At 51.9% G+C, this 21,685-nt stretch overlaps 1 protein-coding gene across 4 annotated transcripts; it reads right to left on the reverse strand.

Moving 5' to 3' along the window:
* Nucleotides 1–358: 358 nt before the first annotated feature.
* LOC144126149 (ras-like GTP-binding protein RHO) lies at nt 359–21,673 on the reverse strand. 4 transcript variants are annotated; one of them, XM_077660117.1, is made up of 6 exons: nt 17,339–17,984; nt 14,775–14,882; nt 3,927–4,058; nt 3,389–3,476; nt 2,147–2,256; nt 359–1,077 (listed from the first exon to the last, which is right to left on the reverse strand). In XM_077660117.1, exons 2-6 carry the CDS (start codon nt 14,847–14,849, stop codon nt 784–786), a joined length of 699 nt encoding a protein of 232 aa, XP_077516243.1. In that variant the 5' UTR covers nt 14,850–14,882; nt 17,339–17,984; the 3' UTR covers nt 359–783. The 4 variants fall into 4 exon arrangements, with proteins under 4 accessions (XP_077516243.1, XP_077516246.1, XP_077516245.1 ...); XM_077660118.1 differs by lacking the exon at nt 17,339–17,984 and adding an exon at nt 21,655–21,673 and having other exon boundaries at nt 632–1,077; XM_077660120.1 differs by lacking the exons at nt 14,775–14,882; nt 17,339–17,984 and adding an exon at nt 9,550–9,705.
* Between the last annotated feature and the right edge of the window lie 12 nt (nt 21,674–21,685).

Here is a 21,685-nt window from a genome sequence, read left to right on the forward strand (position 1 = left end):
ACTACTCGCGTTAAGAAACTCATCCGTTCATCACGCGCTCTGAAGTAGACAATAGACTGAGAGGAGTGTTTGACTGTTGAACCTCACATGATGCGTTTATTTGACCGGCACAAAGGAGAAAGGTGGTCCCGGACGGGAATCTGAAAACAGACTGCAATCCAACAAGCGAGAAGCGCTGATTAAAGATGGAGTGTTTGTTACTCCTGCTAGTGCGCCTCTCCCAGAAATCGGCACCGCACTTCTTGTCAAAGAACTTGCCCACAAAAGCCTTAAACACAACCTCCCTGCAAGACACAAGTGTTCTGCGAGACGCTCGATGCGTTCAAGCGTTCGTGGAAGGATGAGAAATGCAACGCCGTTCCAAGCTTTCGCCGGTAGGGGCACATTTATTTTACACGAAAACTTGTACTGCGGTGAACGAGATGGCAAAATACTACTCCGAAAAAACTGCGACGCGTAGTCAACTATTGAAAAAAAAAGTCTCTCACAGTCTTGACTAGCACTGGACGGCTCGCTTCTCACTGCCGACGGCGCGGCTTCCGAGCTCGACGCCGTCAGCGCAGCGGTGCCGTCGCCCCGTGGTGGACACTGTTCGGGCCCTCCAACCCCACTGAATGTCCGCAGGGATCATTTGATGTCGTGAGGGCATGCGAGGATGGGCCGAAACGCACAGGCGGCAATGCCTAGCGGCACAGTCACATACTCTCCGGCACACACACCGTCACCGCCAAAAGTGAGCTGCAGTCCGAGGTGGGAGGGAAGTGCACCTTGAGGGGAGGTGCTTCACATGAGGATGCACGCCTTGTGTCGCGTGGGCGACGCGTCGCGGCCCTTGGCCGACTCCGGGTGGTCGGGTCCGAGCGCGGCCCGCGCAGCCGCCTTCCAGGCGTCGCGGACGCTGCGCGGAGCGGCGCGGGCGCTCGTCTCGACGTAGGCGACGGCGCCCAGCCTCGAGGCCCACGCCAGGGCGTCTTCGGCGCTGACGCAGCCCCCGCGCTGGCTCATGCGGGCGTCGCTCTGGCAGCCGATGAGCAGCAGGGACGCCCCCGGGCAGTGCTGCCGGACCTCGGGCTGCCACTGCAAAGCACCACGTGCACTGAAATACCTCCACGCAGGACTTAAGAAGGGTCGACCGAAACGAAAAGCACGGACGGCTGGCTCCAGGCACAGACATTCAGCGATCACAAATCCTGCTTTTATCCCACTCTGTGTGATACACAAATAGGGAAGTGGCGCCTGCGGATTATCGGCGACTAAAGACTCTAGGACGCTTGAAAAGCGATTTAAGCCCGTAGACGCCATATTTGTCAGCAATAACATCATTTCACTACTACGGTAGAATAACCCGAGTTGGACATTCACCTCTACAGTGCAGTCTCAATCCAGCTGGTAATAATCGAGTTGTCTGCTTCGTTCGCGGTTCAAGCATCCTCGAAACTTTTGTGCCCGACTGTACATAAACGACCTTTCTCGCATGAAAACAGTGCGACGTGGAATCCTTTTCAACCATTCAAAAAACAACCGCAGCGCAGTCATTTCTAGCCAAGAATTTCCTCTGAGGTGGCTTCGCACTTTTGTGTTGTTTAATGCTCTCCATGATACGTCACGCACTATCGGGAGCAAAAGTGGGGTGCACCATTTGATCTTGGTGGCCTGCCGTTGAAACAGGCGAGGACGCAATTGTCTTTATCTGCAGGCACGTCAATTTGTTGGCATCGATTTGTGGCGCTCTTGCTTGGCAAAAAGCCGAAAGGCATCGCACGACCAGCGAGCGATGCAAGTGGGCGTACACCTCTCGCTCCCGCAGTACAAACTATCTTATCTTAATTTGCAGATATTTCACAATAAACGAAGTAATCATCATCATCATCATCATGACAAAGGACAGAGGCCTCCCCCATATCTCTCCAATTAAAACCTTGCCCTTTTCCAGCTGCGGCCACCTTATCATTGCAAACTTCCTATACTGTCACCAGCCCACCTGAGTCCTCACTCTCTGCCCTACACTGCTATGAATGCCTTCTCTTGGAATCCACATCGGCCGTTTTCCTTTCGTATTGCATACCCTGTCAATGCCCAATTATTTTTCTTCCACACAAACCTTCTACAAGTTTCGCCCTGGCCGCAGCGTCCGTTCCTCGCTCACCTTGTGGATGACGTTGTGCAGGGACTCCGGGGCCCCAACATTGAAGCAGAGAAGCACCACGCTGGCGTCCTGGTACGAGAGTGGGCGGACGGTGTCGTAGGCCGTCGACCCTGTGAGAGAGGCACAATTCGTGCAACTGTGAGAACATTTCATGATGAGCACGCGTCTCGACTTTCATATCACTGGCGCTGCTTTTCTTGACAGGCCTGAGCCGCACGTCCAGTCGCAAGCTGTTGCTTGACTGCCGAAAAGCATTGCTGACGATCGCTGTAGCTTTGAGATAGCACAGCGAAGGTTTAGTTAGAGATACAGGAAATCGCGCTTTAATGCAAGGGTTTTCAGTGTCACCGTAGCGCTGGGATTTGACTCAACCTTGAAAAGATATACAGTAAAAGCCAGCAGACTGAACTGCTTTCTTCTGGCCCATACTAGTTTTGTGGCGATTCTTATGTCTGCCACTAGCGCGATTCATGCATTTTCTTTATTGTATTACGCTTTCTTCGTGCGCAATCTGAGCACAAATTGAACTTCTAATTTTCATATTTGATGGCAGTTAGGCAAGACCAGGAAATAAGAACACAAATTAATAAATGTCTCTCCCAGGAGTTTCAGCAGGATATAAGGGTGGTCCAAAACGTCGCCACTGCGAGCTTTGGCCAAGTTGCTGACACGCGCCTTCACACTACTACGCGAAAAGTTTTGGTCATTCTAGCTGTCAGTGCATGTAAACCTCCAGGGGACAGCTTAAGTTTTTGCAAGCACTCCTGTAATAGTGGAGGACTTCCTTGGCATCAGACTGCTTTAAACATCCCATGACATATAGAATAGAATATGGGTGCTGCCCTCTATATAGGTCTCACAAATTCCGAAGCTCCTTTGCGACTTTGCGATACTCTACTGAATCAGGAGAGGCTGTCTCTGATTGCACAGTTTTGGGTACAACACCCATGGCTACTGTATCAGCATATCCTGTTAGGACTGACCTATGACATAGCTTCCATCGAAGCCTGCAGCGTAGTAACGCACACGTGACTTGGCAGCACACGCCTTACGTGACCTTCTATGTCCTGTCTAAGCTGGAGCAGCGGTGAGCAAGGTCACGCGGCACGTGCGCCGCGGAATGACGTGTACTGGTGGGCGTTTCTAGGCGCTCGCAAAAGACGTGCAGTTTATGAAAGAAAATGACCAAAATTTGCTTTCTATCACTTTCTATCGCTTTTCTGTCACTGCACTGTCACTCACCGGACGTGTCCCAGACGGAGAAGTGGAATTTCTGTCCCGCAGCTTCGTCGCAAGTCGTGTACCGGTCAAAGCCAGTCGGCGTGTAGTCCTGCGCATTTCGACACCAGTCAACGAGAGTTCTCCAGTCATCTCTTTGCCAGCGCCCGTACGCGCATGCGCCACAGAGAATGATCGAGCAACCGCCTGTAACGTGCTTCGTGATTCCCCTCTCCAAAAAAGGGCACAACACCACACCTTCGTACGGTATCTCGATGCAGGTTTTGAAACACCCTAGAATTTGGCGTTAAGCATTGCCCCCAACGCAAGGCCCTGCTGCGCTTAACGTTTTCTTTTACCCTTTTTCTATGCTCGAGATTAGCTGGATGCAGATTATTTACGACATCCCTAGGGGACTCCATGTCCCCATCTGGGCCAGATAATGAGGTAACGAGGTGCGTCTGAGCAAAAAGCTGCGGTGCTGTGCCGCAGGTTTCGAGCTCTTATAAACTGCCTGCAGCCACCACAAAAAGCGCAAATAGCAATGGGATAAGCGACGCACCGTGGTGAAGGCGTCGCTGACGAAGCGGTTGGCGAGCGCCGTCTTTCCGCAACGCGTGTCCCCGACCAGGACCACCTTGAGGGGATGCTCGGGACACAGGCCTGGCACGCGGGGCTCGCTGGTCGGCTCGGCCTGCGACGTAAGCGCAGCAGCAATTATTCCACTATACCCTTGTACAGATACGGAGGAAGACACAAACATAAATGTCGGTGAATGTTACACGCCACAAGGTTTATGAATGGAACACCTCGGAGGAATGTTACGGTGCTTCCACTGCATCCACCATTCGGCGTGGGCAGCGAATTCTTTATCTTCCTTGGCCACCCTCCATACATCATTGGCTCACATATTGCATATAGATGGCTGTTTTACAGTCCGGTCAATTTCTGTTTCACGTTGTATATAAACTCGGTTGCATAAACAAGCACGACGTGCTCCTTCTACATTTCTGACGGCGCAAAATATTTGTAACAATTGCGATAACTTGCGACACGTTTTAAATACTGTGTACAATCGCGTTCACTTTGATCTTCACTGATGCAGTCACAGCTACTCTATACAAGCTTGAAAAACAGTCAAAATGTATCGATTACAGTGGATTCGCCGAGCACGCTTCCACAAGTGTGGCGGAGTAGGGCGCTGGACCTGACGCGGCTGGAAGATGGAAACCTCGCCGAATAGGTCGTTGCCCTTCTTTTACATTACGTTGGCACGGTGAATAACTGGAGTTATTCGCTGATGAGTCAAGCTTAACCACAGCGCGCACACAAATTTCGGCTCTTCACGGGCTCATGACCTCAGATCGTCGCTGCGTCCACGCATGCTGGGCTTGATCCCGCTGTTTGACTGTGAGCAGCTGCAGACTCGTGAAGGGCGAAACCCTGTCAAGCTGCTGTACAGGACTTGCGGCAGCACCAATGTCAAGACAATGGAAGCCTGATAAGCAGCAACGTACAAAGCGCAAAAAAAGAACAGTAAAAGCACGACGGCCGGCTAGAGCGTGAGTGCACTGAACGTTCTTGAGACGGCTAATTATAAGGCCCGCGAAAAGGCGGGATTCGTCTAATCTCGGTCATGGCGAGCAGTGATTGTCGCAGGGCCGGTGAAGCAAGCGTCGCCTCTGGCCATCAAGTAATCGATCCGGTTGACTTGCTGGCGAGAACGAGGCCTTCCGTCTACCGCCTGTAGCAGGCTACTTGCGGTGCATCGACGAACGCTGACCCAGTGGCATGTGATAAAACTTTGAAAATACGCTCAGAGCAGGTCGACACCTTAAATGACCAAACAACGTAAAGCTTCACTTCAAAGAAGTCTTTTTTTTTTTTCGAGGGGGGGGGGGGGGGCGGGGGCAAGATTAAGCAAACTCACAAACCTCTGCAGTGCTTAGCGTAAAGAAAATTCTGCAAGAACACGGCCTGGCACCGGAAACAGAATTAGTAGTATGTTAATATCCAAATGATAGTGTGACATCAACTGAGAACGGTCACAATATGCACTGAACCTTAATATATATGAACGAAGAGCGCTCTTTAGAACGCTTTCGAAACCAAAGTGAACTGGCGCGGAAGCAGGCGCGTAAAACGTAACATTGAAATTAACGCCGATGTGCTAAAACAGCAGTTATGGACGGTAATCAAACAGCTACCGGAACGCGCGACTGAATTCTGTGTTCCTGAAGGGTACGCCTTGCATAAATGTGAGTACTGCACACTTCTCGCTGGCTCTCATTCACTCTACTAAGCAACAACGCGAGGAAGCGCTTGATTTAAAATCCGCAGGCAATGGGAACAAACTACGGTGAAGAGCGGATACCGATTTTGACGAAGAAACATTTTTTTTCCAAAATAAACCGTTACGTGAGCACAGCGGCAGAAACATGCCCCACATATTTTCAAGGCTAAGGCAGACGGCCGAGAACATTTGTAACAACAGACACGGCCGTCACAAAACCAGCATGCATGCATTAACAGTGTCACATAAGCTTTTCACTGACTTGTCACGGCATTTCACACAGCGTGTTTTCAAAGCTAGGGCATATCTTCGTGAGGGCAGCACCGACCGTTCTGCAGCGCAGCGGGCCCTTGGGGGCGCGCGTGGCTTCGCTCCTCACTCAACGCGCAAGAAATGGGCAAAAGCTTCGGCGCGTTTCCAACCCTCTTCCGGGCGTGAAGGTCGCGGGAGCGCCGCCAGTCCAAAAGAAGGATGTCGTCGTAGCGTGTGCTTCACTAAGCCTCACAATGAGTTGCTCTGACATCTGAATAGAACATCCCTGAGATGCCATGTAGTACAATGTATCACTGAAAATGTAGTGAATGTAAGGAACAAAGAGAAGAGAGGAATACTAAGGCAAGAGAGCATGGAACATTTATTCTAGTTAGGCTGCCCCTGCACAAAATGCTAGTTTGTTATTCAAGCAATGTGTTATTCTTTATGTGCTGTGCTTGTTTCGTTATTTTCTTTACTTCTTTTTGGTGTTGCTGAAATTTTAGACATTATGTTTACTAGACAAGTATGAGCGAGTTCTACCTTCTGGAGGCTAATTTTATAAGTTACTTTAAGCTTGAGTAGCTATGACCAGCTGAATTTTGATGACAAAGCATATAAATGCCAAGGACAGGAGCTTGCTGGCATGAGCGCTGTGCTGGAGAAGGCAGACTATGGCAGAGGTAGGAGGGACTGTTACTACTTCTGGAAAAAAAAAAACATTAGTTGACCTTAGCTGCCAATGTTTTATCCAAGATGCAAACAAGCGCTAGCTTGTATTTTTTTCCTTCGTGATAAACATGAAAAAGCTTGTCTCCACCTTAGTATAAACCTTAGCCTCTTTCTCATTTTCAATATTACAGTAGCCACCTAATTTCGTCACCTTCACTGTTCTTGGCCCTTCCTGACCCCTATCTTCACATAAAGAAATTTCAGCCTTCCCATGGCCCCCTTCACTTGCAGGCAATTTCAACGCTCAGATTATTCACTGTGTCAGCTGGACTACCCAAGAGTGGGACTCATGACTGGCAACCCTGAGTTAAAAACTCAATTCGAGGCAGTGCGCTCTGTGAGCGGTTTGGGTGTTCTGTCGCTGTGTCAACACACCTTGTTTGCATTTCATTAACAGCTTTCCTGCACTTTCCTTTCACCTGCACACGGCGTCCTCACTACTGCAATATGGGTTGTCAGAAGAGGCAAACACGTTTTACGTTTTTTATGGTAATTGAATCATGTGATGCTGATCATAATGGTTCAGACATGTTTGTATGGAGGTCTGTGCTGTATATTCTGTAGTATAAATTAAAGGGCACACTTTTATAATTCCAGAAGTAGCCATTGCCTGTGCAGTACCTGTGCAGTCCTTGTAAGTTTCATTTTTGCTATGTTACCATAGCACATTGAACCTTTGCATTTAGTTTAGTAGTAGCAGCACTGACAGCTGAGATTGGAGCAATATTTAAAGATGAAAGACCATTATGTGCGTGTAAAAAAAAAAACTGCGCCTGAATAATTTTGTCCTAGGAACAGCTGATAGGAACAGCAGGATATGGCTGGCGTAGTAACACAGTTGAGTGCATTGTCATCTGAGGGTATTATGCTTTAAAGGGGCTTTGAAAGGGGCAGTAATAAAGTTGCGGTATACCGGGGATGTTAAAGTACGCCGCTTCACGATTATTGTCCAGCTAGAATTTTTTTTAATGCGCTTTCTAGAAGCGGAGTTATCTGTAGTCAAAATTTGATTTTCAGTGTCTTCGCGGCTTTCCCTCTCCTCTTGTCACTTTTTGCCCGCTGGGAGGTTGGCGGTCCTCCTCCGGCCCCACCTCTGGGAGCGGATCCTCCTCACCCGCCGGAGCTATGCACATGATTGGCCGCGGCCACGGTGCTGCCCGACGTATGAACGATTCTAACCAATAGCCAGTGATTGTCGCAGGGCCGGTGAAGCAAGCGTCGCCTCTGGCCATCAAGTAATCGATCCGGTTGACTTGCTGGCGAGAACGAGGCCTTCCGCCTACCGCCTGTAGCAGGCTACTTGCGGTGCATCGACGAACGCTGACCCAGTGGCATGTGATAAAACTTTGAAAATACGCTCAGAGCAGGTCGACACCTTAAATGACCAAACAACGTAAAGCTTCACTTCAAAGAAGTCTTTTTTTTTTCGAGGGGGGGGGGGGGGGGGGGGGGCGGGGGCAAGATTAAGCAAACTCACAAACCTCTGCAGTGCTTAGCGTAAAGAAAATTCTGCAAGAACACGGCCTGGCACCGGAAACAGAATTAGTAGTATGTTAATATCCAAATGATAGTGTGACATCAACTGAGAACGGTCACAATATGCACTGAGCCTTAATATATATGAACGAAGAGCGCTCTTTAGAACGCTTTCGAAACCAAAGTGAACTGGCGCGGAAGCAGGCGCGTAAAACGTAACATTGAAATTAACGCCGATGTGCTAAAACAGCAGTTATGGACGGTAATCAAACAGCTACCGGAACGCGCGACTGAATTCTGTGTTCCTGAAGGGTACGCCTTGCATAAATGTGAGTACTGCACACTTCTCGCTGGCTCTCATTCACTCTACTAAGCAACAACGCGAGGAAGCGCTTGATTTAAAATCCGCAGGCAATGGGAACAAACTGCGGTGAAAAGCGGATACCGATTTTGACGAAGAAACATTTTTTTTCCAAAATAAACCGTTACGTGAGCACAGCGGCAGAAACATGCCCCACATATTTTCAAGGCTAATGCAGACGGCCGAGAACATTTGTAACAACAGACACGGCCGTCACAAAACCAGCATGCATGCATTAACAGCGTCAAATAAGCTTTTCACTGACTTGTCACGGCATTTCACACAGCGTGTTTTCAAATCAAGGGCATATCTTCGTGAGGGCAGCACCGACCGTTCTGCAGCGCAGCGGGCCCTTGGGGGCGCGCGTGGCTTCGCTCCTCACTCAACGCGCAAGAAATGGGCAAAAGCTTCGGCGCGTTTCCAACCCCCTTCCGGGCGTGAAGAAGGTCGCGGGAGCGCCGCCAGTCCGGTAGGACGGCAACCGACAGGCGAGGGCGGGAAACTCACGCAGCGATTGACGTCCGCTTCGAGCCTGCAGTAACGTGCGCGGCCGCCCGAGAACAGCTCCATTGCCTTTGTGACCGCGCTGAAGACGAGCTCGTCGGGTTTTGAAGCAGCGCACACGAGAAGAGGGCGACGGAACACGACGCGCAGTGCAGCGGCTGACGGAAGGACGGGCAGTCAGAACGAGAATGAGGTGTTCGGACCGCGCGACAGCCCAAGACGTAAACACGGGGTCGCACCGCGGGACGCTGCGCAGTGACGCAGTTGTCCCGCCGGTGAGCGCGTGCCAGCTACGCTGCATTGTCTGCGCCGCGGGCGTTGTGCAACGAGCAAAGCAGGCGTCAACGGGGTTGCACTCCCCGCGGGCTGCCAAGACGCCGTGCGCAAGCTGGCGGAGAAAGTCGCCGCTGACTCACAGGCTGCTGCCGCGACCCAACAGAAAGCGCCGGTAAGACGCTCGACGACTGTTTGGAGAGGGATGCGCACCCCTGGCTTCGTTAATTCACGCGCCCATCACTTCGTGGTTAAAAGCGGAGCAAGCGCACGTAGCCGCAAAAAGGTGCTCACCTTGCGGTGGCCGCGCCGTCGCCCGCTGCCCCAGCGAGCCAGCGCGTCCATGGAGCCTCGCTTCGCGCCGTATCTGTCACGGCGGCTGATAGAGGAACATCCCGTGGCCGGCGCTTATCGGCGCAACGAGAGCGCGCATACCACGGCGTCCGCGCAGGTGCTCGTCAAGGCGCCCTCAAGGGCACCGCCGCCACGGCGCTGCCGTCTGGTCACTTCGTTCGGTGGAATGCGCCTCCAGCAGGCGTGCTCGCGCGCAGTACTCGGTCGGGCGGCGCCGCTTTCGCGCCTTTGCTGGCGTCCCCTCTTTTCCAAACACGCCGTGACAGGGAACGAATGAGCCCACGTTCTCAGTCATGAAGAGCAGTCCCCTAACGGCCCTAGTTCCAGGACTACAACTCTCGAGAAGAGCGTGCGTGCAATCCATCGCATAGGCACCGCGGCCTCGATCAACTTCGCCTGAAACGTCGCAGCCTTCCGCCTCCAACCGACGGCTTCACGCGCCGAGACGGCCAAGCAACGCCTTCACTCCCATACGAGACCTAATAATGACCGGACTGGAATTCCTCATCGTCAGTTCCGTTATCGTAACACAAAACACACCTACTGGACCTGCTATTCGGTTGCTTCTTTGCAACTACTGGTACATACCTGTCGCCTCGCCTCTCCAGCTAACATCATTAAACTGAAAAGACATTATCGCACTCAGAATTGACAAATGTATCATGGTCTTCTAGCGGGAGACGAGGGCACTATCGACCTTTAGCATTTAGTGTCGCTGTCTTGTTTGCATAAGCTCAGTTTCCTTGAGGTATTATTCTCGAGAAGGTCTTTCGTGACGCACTTCAGGCTGCTCGCAAGCAAATTTCTTGCACGGATCGGCTCACATTTTCTCGACATTCCGCAAAACGGCGAGTAGAATTTCATATCATCGAACCGCGTTTTTGTTTGCATGGCTACACCGTGTACAGGGCTACACCGCCATGTCATCCTCATTGTGTAAATGAACGATACATGTCCTGACGCGGCCGTCGATCGGCGTAAAATGGCCACCTCCCTAGCACATTCTGTAAGCAGCATGCAGATGGAGGCAGAACACTTGATGATGTACGCAGATGAAAACGTCAGCGGTCAGGTGACGCAGTGGCTCAGTGGTTAGTGCACGTGGCTGCTGTGCACTCGGGTTCAGTTCCGATCACGCCAGACAGCGGTGTAATGTGAAATGTCAGCGCACGTTAAAGACCCCCGGGTGGTCGAAATTATTCCGGAGCCCTCCACTACGGCACCACCTCCACTCTTTTATTCCCGCCTTCATCTCTTCCTTTATCGCTCAGTTGAGGTATCCACCGACATATGTGAGACAGTTACTGCGCTATCCTGTTTCCTCAAAACCACAAATTATTATTACTATTCGTGACATCAGCACAGCTTCCCGAGGACATGCAGGAACACTTCCTGAATCTGAAATATTTTTTTCTCTGCCTTTTTCTCGGCGACAGAAGAGAGCAGCCGCACTTAAAAGGGCGGAGGCATCAAATTTTACGTGGGTAGTTTTTTTTGCTTTGGAATGATTCGTGACATATTAGTAAATTGGATCGGCAGCCCGCTGAATTCCCCTGCGGTGGTGTTAGATGTGCAGGCGGGGTTAGCCTTACAACGGACTCTCGGCTATTGCTAAGTCACTGATTTGACTGATTTCGTCTCTACCACTCCGTAAATTTACAATTGAATTTTCTCTCCCACGTAGTTTCAGTAGTTGAGCGATGTATGCGACATCACAAATAGGTACGAGGTCACGTGGGACACACAAAAAGTGTAGTACTTATAATCTTAATGCGCTCCAACTCTTACGCTAGCCCGCTGCAGAAGTCTAAATGACAGTGAGCGAAAAAAAAACAGCTATTATACCTCAGTAATTATGTCTCACGCGATTTCAACTTGTTTTTAACGTCAGTATCGCTGTTCCGCTGCTGAAAGCTAAGCTAGAACTACGTACATAGGGGAGGAAGTCCGATTATAAATTATTCACCCAGCGTGGGCGAATTTCATGCGATAATCCATGTTTGCTGATGTCTTTCGCACCATTCAAAAGCACGACACGGAACAGAAATTGGTGGTTTATTCTTCTTTTTATTTTGTTCACCGTATGAATAATCATTTAAGAATGACGAAAGCGCGGCAAAAGGAAGACCTGAACTCGAGTAGTTGCGCCCACGGTAGAAGTAAGTACGAGAAGAGGACATACTGCATGGGATGATGAGAGTTTCGAAACAAAGCACGTGAGTGCACACGCATGCGTGCCTTCGTGGTCGATAGAATAAGTTTGGCGGCTGTTTTAGTGCTTCTTCACGCCTGTCTTTTTCGGCACAGTCCATCGCATGGCGAATCCTCGGAAAAATTCAGCTCTCAACCGTGGCCGTCGGGTCGAAGAGCCGCCAAAGAGTACTCTAGATCACTGCAAACGGGCGGCAAATGCGCGGTTCCGCGAGCAAATACGCCGACCAACAGCCACAAATCCCCCGCCGACTGACCGCGGCGGGGGTGCGGGCGCAGCACAAGGCTCCCTTCTCGGAATGCCCCGACCGGCAGCACTCGCCGAGGCGGCTTCCGTCCGCAGAGGGGAATGCCGTCCGTTCCCACGGTGGTGGGACGCCCTCCCGCATCACCCCCACCGTCGCCCTTTCCTTCGGCTGTCTGCTCTGGACAGTTGAGTTCCGTGCAGCGGGACCAGACCCACAACGGCTGTGACTGGTTCACACTGCTGTTGCGAGGAGCGTGCCGTTATTCTAGAGCACTCTACCCTGGGACTGATCGCGTAATATTCTCTGAGCACACTCACAGAACACCAAAGCTAAGTGATCGGCGTAAAACGCTCCTTCAGTGTTTCTACGAGTATTTCTGACACATTCAACGCAGGCTGTTTCTTACTATACTTACTCGCACTGCCTATGAACGGAGGCAGAGGCTGAAGCCTTTGCAGCTTGGCCGAGGCCTCGGTGTTCGTGATCAGGGACGTCTCGAGCCAGCGGCCTTAACAGCCAATGAAAGTTGGTCAGTCAAGTGCAGCGTCTACTTTTCTGTTCGTCGCTCCACGAAGGCGTCATGCAGAGTGAGCAACGGCCAGTGTGCAGTTCTCCGTTTTGACGTGGAGAGCTCCCTCAGCTGACGCGCTGCGTGCAACTTGAACAGGCCGACTCCACTCCCCTCTCGCGTCTCTCTAGTACGCCGTCCATTCATGGGAGGCCGCCACTTTTTGTTTTGCTCTTCTCGTGGGCCAGGCGTCTGCGCGCCTCCCGCTTGCCCGGGAATAAGCGCTTGACGAGAACCTTTCACTCGCCGGCACTGAGTCCTCCTCCTTTCACGCCTCGGCTCGGGTGTCAGGTGCAAAGCCCCATGTGTGCCGCGGGCGACGCAGTGGCAGCTTAGTGGTCCCTGAGAAATTTTGCAGGCTCCTCCATTCGAGTCGCCCACCACTCCGCTCCTCCTGCCACTGCACCCTGCAACACGGCGCTGTCTACGCAGCGGTATCTGCGCGAAGCATTTTTTTTTTCTTCTTTGCTCCCGCGACCCGTGTCAATGCGTAGGCCGTACAGCATGCACTCGCTCGGCTTCCTCGGGCTGTCGAACCGGCGAGATATCGGCGGTCCCATTCTGGGGCCGATGCGCGTTTCCACAAACACGGCTGCCGCTGTTGAACCCGTTTCTTTCTCACGATGCCTATCGAGCTCGTCGCTGCGGTGGATGGAGAAAACGGTGCCCGCGGCGCTGCAGGTGCGCGCACTGGGCCCCGTCCAGCGACGCATGATAACGCCGGCCATTCGAGCGACGCTTGCTTTTCTCTCTCTCTTTTCTGCTCGCACCGCGCGGCCATTCGCCGCCGGCGTCTTCGGATTGCGCACTGCGCACTGCACCACCCCGTTCCTGCGGTGGGAAACGAAATCGTCCTCGGGCAGACCCGGTTTGGCTGCGCTGCCGTTTCAGACGAAGGCGCCGCCCCGGTTCTCTTCTTCTGCAATTCCCAAGAACCCAGCGAGTGCCGGTTTCTGTTTTGTTGTTTATAGAGCCCGTTCTCTATTTGTCGGCCGAGCACGTAACGCTAGTCCAGTAAAAGCCACGTACGACTGAAGACTCCATTACGCACATGTATCGGGGCTGAAGCAGTTTTTGTAACCGTCGATAGTCAAGGTTCCAAGCGTGGCGAAGGTTCCATGCGTAGACATAATTCACTCCACATGTAACGACACATACTTCGAGCGAAAAGAGCGGGAAAAAAAAGAAGAAACGAATGACGAAACACGCGCACCATGCATGAGGGACGAAAGCCGCACTTTCGCTTTGCATAGGCTGACATACAGGCTGAGCAAATCGACAACAGACCACCAAAAGCTCCATTGTAAATCTGCTAAAAACAATGAGTGTGGGAGCAAACTCTGATTTTACCCCACTTGCTTTGCTCTAGGAGGTCCCCCCGACAGTCGTTCACTATGGGACCTCCTTCTGTACTGATTTTATTGTTACTGTGCGCGTTTTCAATACACTTGAAAACAGACAAAAGCGCCCCATCTGGTGTCCCCGCTTGTCTTCACCGCATTTCTCGAAGACGCTGCCGATCAGTGAGTTGTCAGTCGTAGACTTTCTTCTCGTGGTTAGGGCCCACCGCTCCGGTCCACGCGCACAAATGACGCGTGTCGTGAGCCAAAGGCCCATTCGTTACAACGAGATATCTTCGAGCGTTCCAACAACAAGCGTTTGTCTGCAGTAGAAGTGGCGGGGTACTATAGTCTGTACAACTCAAGAACGAAAATGGCCCTCAAAGGAGGTTCTAGCTCCTACCGACGACATCGGCCTACTATCACGATACTTTTTTCAGTTGCCTGCCGGTCACCTGCTTGTGGCTGTGGCAGGAGCAGGGCCGTTGACTGCAACGTCAAGACAATAGGCCCACCGTATTGGTCGGGGATTTGAGGAGCAACTGCCACTTCGTTCTTGAGCAGCGATGTATTTATTCGTCGGCGCCCTCACTGTTTTGTTTCGTTCCTGTGTGTTGATTTTCCCTTGAGTTCCTTGCTCGCATCAAACTTCTCCACAGCGCAAACAAAGACCTGACGGCGTGTCAGAATTTGCAGGTCCTCGCAAGTGTGATTATGTTTACGAGAAGAATGCGACAGCTCTTCCTTCTCACCGCCCGCCGGTGGCTGGCACAGTGCATGCGTACAATATATACTCACCGTGGTGTAGCCGTATATTGCGTGTCTGTGCAGCGTCCCGCCGACGAGGCATCGGGGCGCGGTGGTGGTGGCCATCGCCGGCACGACTTCCAGCAAAGTCTTCAACAGCTGCAACATACACAGAGAGGTGCCAAATGTGATTCGCGCACGCGTGTTCTGGGGGATGGAGAGACTGGTCAACTTTTTTCGCATCGCATCTCTCATTATCGCCAACCGAAGCGCAGTCTGTGGCTACGAAAGAAAGAAAAATTTCGGTCTCAGAAACTTTGCAACCGCCGAAAAATTCGTCCAGCTTCGGGACTCGAGCCCGGGACCACCACCTGTACAGAGTAATCGCTCTACCAACTGCGCTAATCATGAAAAGGTTAGCGGAAGTCAGGGCTAGGCCAACAGTTCCGGACAGGCAGCAGGCCCGTGCGCGGGTCCAACTCATATATACCAAAGCCAATTTTCCTTCAACTGAGAAGATTCCGAGAAATTTTTGTCCTTCGCAGCTCAGGTGGGCGACGACGAGTAATATTGAAATTTACTATGCAGTCCTAAGCACGCACACAGCGAGAAAACGGAGGAAACGTCGAAAGGCATAAATGCGAGGCATGACTGCAGTTCCGTACTCACTTCTTACAAAACGCGACACTGCCTTCGCGCTAGCCTATAAGTGATAACCATAATGCTAAGAACAAAACAGCAGATATGCATGGCAGAACAGGCTGTTAGCACGATGCAAATTTTTAGCTTTAATCGCGGAAAGAAAGGGAGGTCAGTGTTATCCACGAATAGAACACTTCTCGTTCATCTGGGCGGTGGTGGGGAGGCAGTCGGCCTCCGCATAAATCAGCCCGTTCTATTGGCCCCGGTAAGCTGCCAGCGTCATTGATTTGCTTTTTTGCATCTACGCTAGGTGGCGAACGTACTCATTATTTGGTAAGCAGAATCAGCAGCGAAATAACTCAGAGCTTTACAATCTTCTGATGACTTGTGCGGCTACCTGTGTTCGATATGCAAGTTAACTTCAAAATCAACTAGACAGAGAGACGCTAAACACAAGTGTCGCGCTACAAAATGCGGACGAAAAAATTTGTAAAGAGTAATTAAAAGTTAATGACATGTTTACCAATTTACAACAATAATTAATTCGACATTGAAGGAGGTTAAACCATATCTTACAGTTGTTCCCTGTAGGAACTACGCAGAAATTGAGACTGTTGTATAGTGCGTGAGGCATAACAAAAACCGGCGTCGTAAAATCGTTATCCTCGCCACTGCTTCTTCGGCAACATCATGGCGGGGGCCTCCGAGAATGTGGGCCAACTCTTCAGCAACGCCGATCTTAGTTGAACCTTGTTATAACTAAGTAGAAGGGGCTCGGTGATTACTTCGTTATAGCCGTAGCTTGGCTATATCCATTATTTCGTTGTAAACCGTTTCGTTATAACGAGGTTCGAACTGTATTGCCATCATACACGTGATCGTCGTGGTGTGTTGGCGCAAATCTCGTCAAGTGCACCGTTGCGCGAGCAGTGGTTTCCGTTCTCCTCGCAGTACCCGCCGTTCACAGCGCCGTCCAGCCAGCGCGCTTAACTGGCAGTTCGGAGCTTCACCAACAGGACTGTGAGATTTTTCCGGTCACCATAAAACATGTGTGCGTATTCCTAGTTAATCTGTTTTGTGAACTGCAACGCATATCAATAGGTTTCACTGGAGTCTCATTCAAAGGACGATGTATTAAGCGCGCTACCATTCAGCTATGCGTATTCTTACGAAGGTGCACAAAAGCAATGGCACGTGAACATAATAGGCTCGTTTCCTGGAAAAAGCTGAACATGCCCTAGAAAAAAATACCAATGCCTTCTTTCATTCCTTCCCCTCTGATTGATCAGTCAATAATCAATGGAATAAAAAAATCGATATTGTTCCTTGGATTTGCAGGCAGGAATCGAGCGTAGTAGAACGCGAGGTAAATGCGCGCGCTCGACTCGGCCGCGTCCCTGTGCCCTAGTTTTGATCTTCGCAAGAGTCCTCGCGGTATCAAAAATAGCGGCGCCTAGTGGGAAGTTGAGGACAGAGCACCGAAAAGACTGCGTACAAGCGTTTAGGCAGGCCGCAGAGTGGATGCGAGCGTTCGAGACCACCCCAAAACGTGGACGACACGGCGGGATGTTGACCTCCAACAGTCTTCGGAGTGTTCGATCAAGGGTCGTGCACATGTTGGCGTCTCCAGCGCGGGAAAAAGAAGAGAAGCCCAGTTGACCAACAAGCGCGAGTCCAGCCCATATATCGAACCGCCCAACAAACCCCCAACAGGGGTCTAGGAAAACGATTTAGGTTTTACAGTATACGCCGAGATACCCGGACAAAGCTAATGTGTCGAACGGCTGCGTTGAAAAGACCCCCCTTTTCCAATGTGTTCCTTTCAACTTTGTGCACCGCTCCGATGCACAGGCTTTGCACAGCACAACACACACCGAACATTTCTGCGCAGCCGGACAACACAGCATTCCTTTTCGCGCAGGCTGTCGGCGAGAATCGCTCATTAAACGAAGGAGTCCCGATGATCCACTCACCTGCTCGAAACCGGACGGAGTCGCCGGCGGCCGGTGCGCAGCGTGGCTCACTGCAGAGCGCAGAGTGGGCGACGAGAGCCTCCGAGGGGGTCGCCGCGTGCGTGCGCGCTCCTCGGTCCAAACGCGGAACGGGCAACCGGATAGGAGGACGCGGCGCCCGAGACTGTGCACGTTTCTTGCCCGCTCCTGTTCAAACGTGTTTCGTGGCCCCCACCGGAGGACCTGTCTGTCCGCCGCCGGAGAGGAGGAGGCGAGGCCGAATCACGCGGACGCCTTCCTTTTCGCACGCCGCGCTCTCTTTTTCCCAGAGGGGGTCTCTTCTTCTCGGGGGATCTACGCGCGGGGGGTCGTTCCGTCTTCCGAGCCGCGAGGAATGCGTCGGCTCCACGGGGAGAGGGGGAGGGCTGCCTCCGCGAGGAAGAGCGAAAGTCCGCGGAGCACATAATAAACAGCCCACGGGCCTCCGGCTTCAGCTGACGCGGCCAGTTCCATTGACGGCGAAGCTGGAATGCCCGGAATCTTCGGGGGTCCTGCCTTCTGGCTCGGAGGCGCTTCTTCCAGCGACGGGGTCAGCAGGCTGGGCGGTGCGCGTCGCAACGGGACCCGCTCCTCCCTGCCGGCCGCTGGACGCACTTTTCTCAAAGAGGAGTCTTTGTTGCCGGCGCTCCTTCCGGGAGCTGCGACGTTTATTTTCCCTTCCCGAGGAAGAGGGGGAGTTTCGAACCGCCCGAGCTGCTTGCGAGATGAGGGGGCGTTCCCTCCTCCCTCGAACGGAATGTTGATGCCGCGTGAAAAGAATCGCAGACGCCTGCACTGGCTCGCCTATTTTCTGCACGCATTCTCGCCCCGGCCTCAAAGGCTGATGCCGGCCTCCTCGGGCAGACCAAATTCCGTGATAAAAAGACATGAGGGAAGCCGTGGTGAAAGATTTTCAAGGTCAGCGCCCGGACGACTGGCACGCCCAAGACCTTTCCACCGCTGCCATTATCCACCCAGCAGAGGAGAGTGAAGTCAGATCACCTCGGCTAATGCCTTCACTCAAAGAACCGATAACTTTTATGCTTGTTAGGTAAATTGTGAAGTTCAGTGATATCTTCGCGTTGCAGTCCAGGTGTCCACTCATTGTAAGACAACTACCGCGCGTTTACTTTCTCTACATAACCCTTAAGTAGACGCCAACTTTCTAGGAAGAAGCCGCGCCCATGCGCAATCACAGACGAGAGATCGTAACGGATGAAACCATAAGTGCTAACTGTGACTGCCTTCTCGTCTGCGTATGCCTATTTGCTTTGTTGCTTCCAATAAGAAAGAGGCAAATGCTCCTGAAAGTAGGGCCTCTAGCCATTACCGTTGATTGATCCTCATGACTACGTCGTGGTTAATCCCTTTGAGCCTGCTAGCGTGGCATCGGAGGGAGTAGCAGATGAGAGGAGTTTAACCACGGCTTAAATGGATAAGCCGCGGCGTGACGAAAATCAGTCGACGCCATTGGCTGGAGAGCCTCCTTTGCGGGTCATCTGCCGCTTGGTGCTTGAGTTACTACAGCCAGCTGCCAGTAAGTACTCACCTCACTCTTCGTGGCTTCGGCAGAGCGAGGACGGTAAAATTTCGAGGTCGATGCTAACAGCTATCGCTGTCTAAGACATTGAGCACGAGCGAAGATGTCCAGGAAACTCCAGGGCTCTGAACGCGACACAACACTTAGCGCTCGCGAGAAGCAGCGACGACCCCCCTTTGCTGTCTCTCGCGTTGGCGTCACTTCTCGGCGAGGTTGCGTCATGTCACACAGTGCAGTCTGCACCGAGTCACGTGCACTGCTGATGTAGAATTTCCCGCTCAAACGGAAAATTTTGCATCGGGAAACTCTCCCTCCTTCCTGAAACGGTCAAAATATATGCGTAGTGCAAATACGAACGCCCTACCATGCACATCGTGAGATACATAATTCGGAATTGTTGCGCCAATCCGTACGTGGCATTCAGAAGTCACGTGTTGGCACCCTCAGAGGCTGAAGTACGTCGGTGTTAGAACTCTCAGGCGGCGCGTAACTCCCAGAACATTCGGACGAAAATAAAATCGCCTCAGGTTCTCAGTCGAACCGGAGTCGTCCTACCTCGGGTTCGAGTTCGTGTTCTCCCCCGTTTCGCCGCAGTTTGCCTGGGTTTTTCTAGAACGAGCGTTAAAGGTATTTCGTGCTTAGAAACAGCCGCAGGAGGTGGTCTTATTCTGGTGGAGGAGGGTCGCGAACGTTCCGGCGGATTTTGATGCGCAACCGATACGCATCACCACCAACAACGTTCGCTCTGACCTGGCCCGCGGCTGTTGCCAGCCTACTCAGGATGGAGATAGACCAATGTCGACGACAATCCTTTTCTACATTCCTATACACAAAAGGTCACCGCGGTGAGCACGGAGGCTCAAAGGCCCCCCCGCAGCCCCCTTCTTTTCTTTAAGCACGAACCCTGTGTTGGGGTGCGCGGGGAGCCTCACAAAGGGTGAATGCACTCCCGCTTCCACATCCTCTCTGTGCGAGTGCCTCAACAATAAAGACCGCTCCTGACCCCAAGCCCGTTCCCCCGCCTTTCAAAAGCGAAAGATGGCCGAGCAGACTTCGGCTGTGTGCTATCACGTGACAATATCAGCAGCGCCAGGAATACAATGCTCCCACCTTTCCAACTTTTTCCGCTCTGAAGCTCTTATTGTCGTCCTCATATTTCGTCGGCACTTAATACCTAGACGCGCGCAGGGGCGAGGAGGGAGGGGGGGGGGGGGGGTTAGCATACTTGACGACAGCCCACCTTCGTCTTGCAAATCGGCCGCCTGTGACTCTAGGCTACACAACCTCGGACATTATGCAAAAAAAAAATACCTGAAAGAAATTAATCCCTTCTTTTTAAACGATAGCTGCGCTGCGCTGTTTTATGATGTAAGCGACAAGGCTTGAGTTAGCCGCTGGCTAATAAGAAGGACGGGGAGTTGGCGACGTAAAAAATATGCCTCGTGGTACAGCCCCTCAGGTGTTGGTGAAGAGGGTACGACGTAACTGTTGTCATGACTTCTTCAGCCGGAAGGAGATAAATTTTGGGAGGATTAGAAAATGAGTTTGGTGCGCTGAAATCACTGGTTACTGCTTTCCACAAAAGCTGACAAAAGGACACATCAGCCGACATATGCAGTGGTAAAATACACAACGCAGTACATCAATCGATACGCAACGATACAATGCACTATGGGTCAGTAAAGATAAACGATAAAAAACAAGCAACCTTGAAAAGCATCATTCCGTCCCAGAACTTACTAAGGAAACTGAGGGGAAGTGACAGCGAGGCGATGTTCATTGCTGCTTGTGTGCCAGAAAGTTTGAAGCAGGAACGAAAAGAGGAGAAACTGATGCAGGAGGCAGACAACTTCCTGGACGAATAATTTCGCGACATTTCACTGCACCTCCATCTCGAGCCATATATGACTGCTGTCCTTCCTTTTCTCTAGCTGGTCAACGTTGCTAAAATAGTTGGCACAACCTCCTGCCTCCAAAGTTATTTCGCATCCGTACAACCCTTCTTAGCCAAACACGCGTCGATTACCGCGCTCTCCCGGATCGAGTCTTTCAGCCTCAGACATCGCAGCCTGCCATCAGGAATCAATCAGCGCGATATTGTTTGGCGAGCCTTGACGCAAATCATCACGTCAGAGCTCACGATGATGTTCTTTCTTTTCTTCCTTTCGCAACACTCCTGCTTAACTTCACGTAGCTGCAAAACTAGTTTTCTCGTTAGTACCTCGAAAGACCGAGAACAAGGTAAGTGTGACGGACGGAACATGTCGGAGCGCGCCATAACTCGCCTGGACAGGGTGTGACATGAAAACGCAGCAGAAAGGGTCAGTGCCCCTGCTTCGGAGAGGTAAGCACGCGTCGACAGAGGACGTTACAAGGTGAGGCACGGAATGGGAGCACTTCTGAGTCACCGCACGTCGACTATGGACGTCGAGGTCGATCCAGCCGACTGGATCGCATATCTTGGGTGAGCTGCATCGGAATCAGTCGTAGCTTAAACTAACAATTAAACCTGTCATCTCTGTTACCGAGTCTTGTGCCTCATTTCCTCACAATTCTGGGTATAGACCCTCGAAAGCGTGGCGCAACCCTGAACAGGGCCATCCCACAAGGTTGGTAGCGTTGAACGACAACAGGAGACTGGGGGCGGAATATGTACGATGGCGCAGACCTGAGGTCTGCGTGCGCTGTCTCAGGGTCTTGCGTGCTCCGTTTCTTGCGCTCTGCTTCCGCAGTTCTGAGAACGGCTGTGGTGACTCACCGCGGATCAGGGCTTCTGGCGGAACAGGAAC

The sequence above is a fragment of the Amblyomma americanum genome, chromosome 3 (assembly GCF_052857255.1).
Source record: "Amblyomma americanum isolate KBUSLIRL-KWMA chromosome 3, ASM5285725v1, whole genome shotgun sequence".
Taxonomy (NCBI): Eukaryota; Metazoa; Arthropoda; class Arachnida; order Ixodida; family Ixodidae; genus Amblyomma; species Amblyomma americanum.

Excerpts from the sequence above, each read along its gene's own strand:
- LOC144126149 (XM_077660117.1), bottom strand. The coding sequence starts at position 14,849 with ATGGCCACCACCACCGCGCCCCGATGCCTCGTCGGCGGGACGCTGCAC. Across the intron at positions 3,477-3,926 it reads TCAGCGACGCCTTCACCACG|GACTACACGCCGACTGGCTT; the intron begins GTGCGTCGCTTA and ends CGAAATGCGCAG. Across the intron at positions 2,257-3,388 it reads CTCCGTCTGGGACACGTCCG|GGTCGACGGCCTACGACACC; the intron begins GTGAGTGACAGT and ends CCTCTCTCACAG.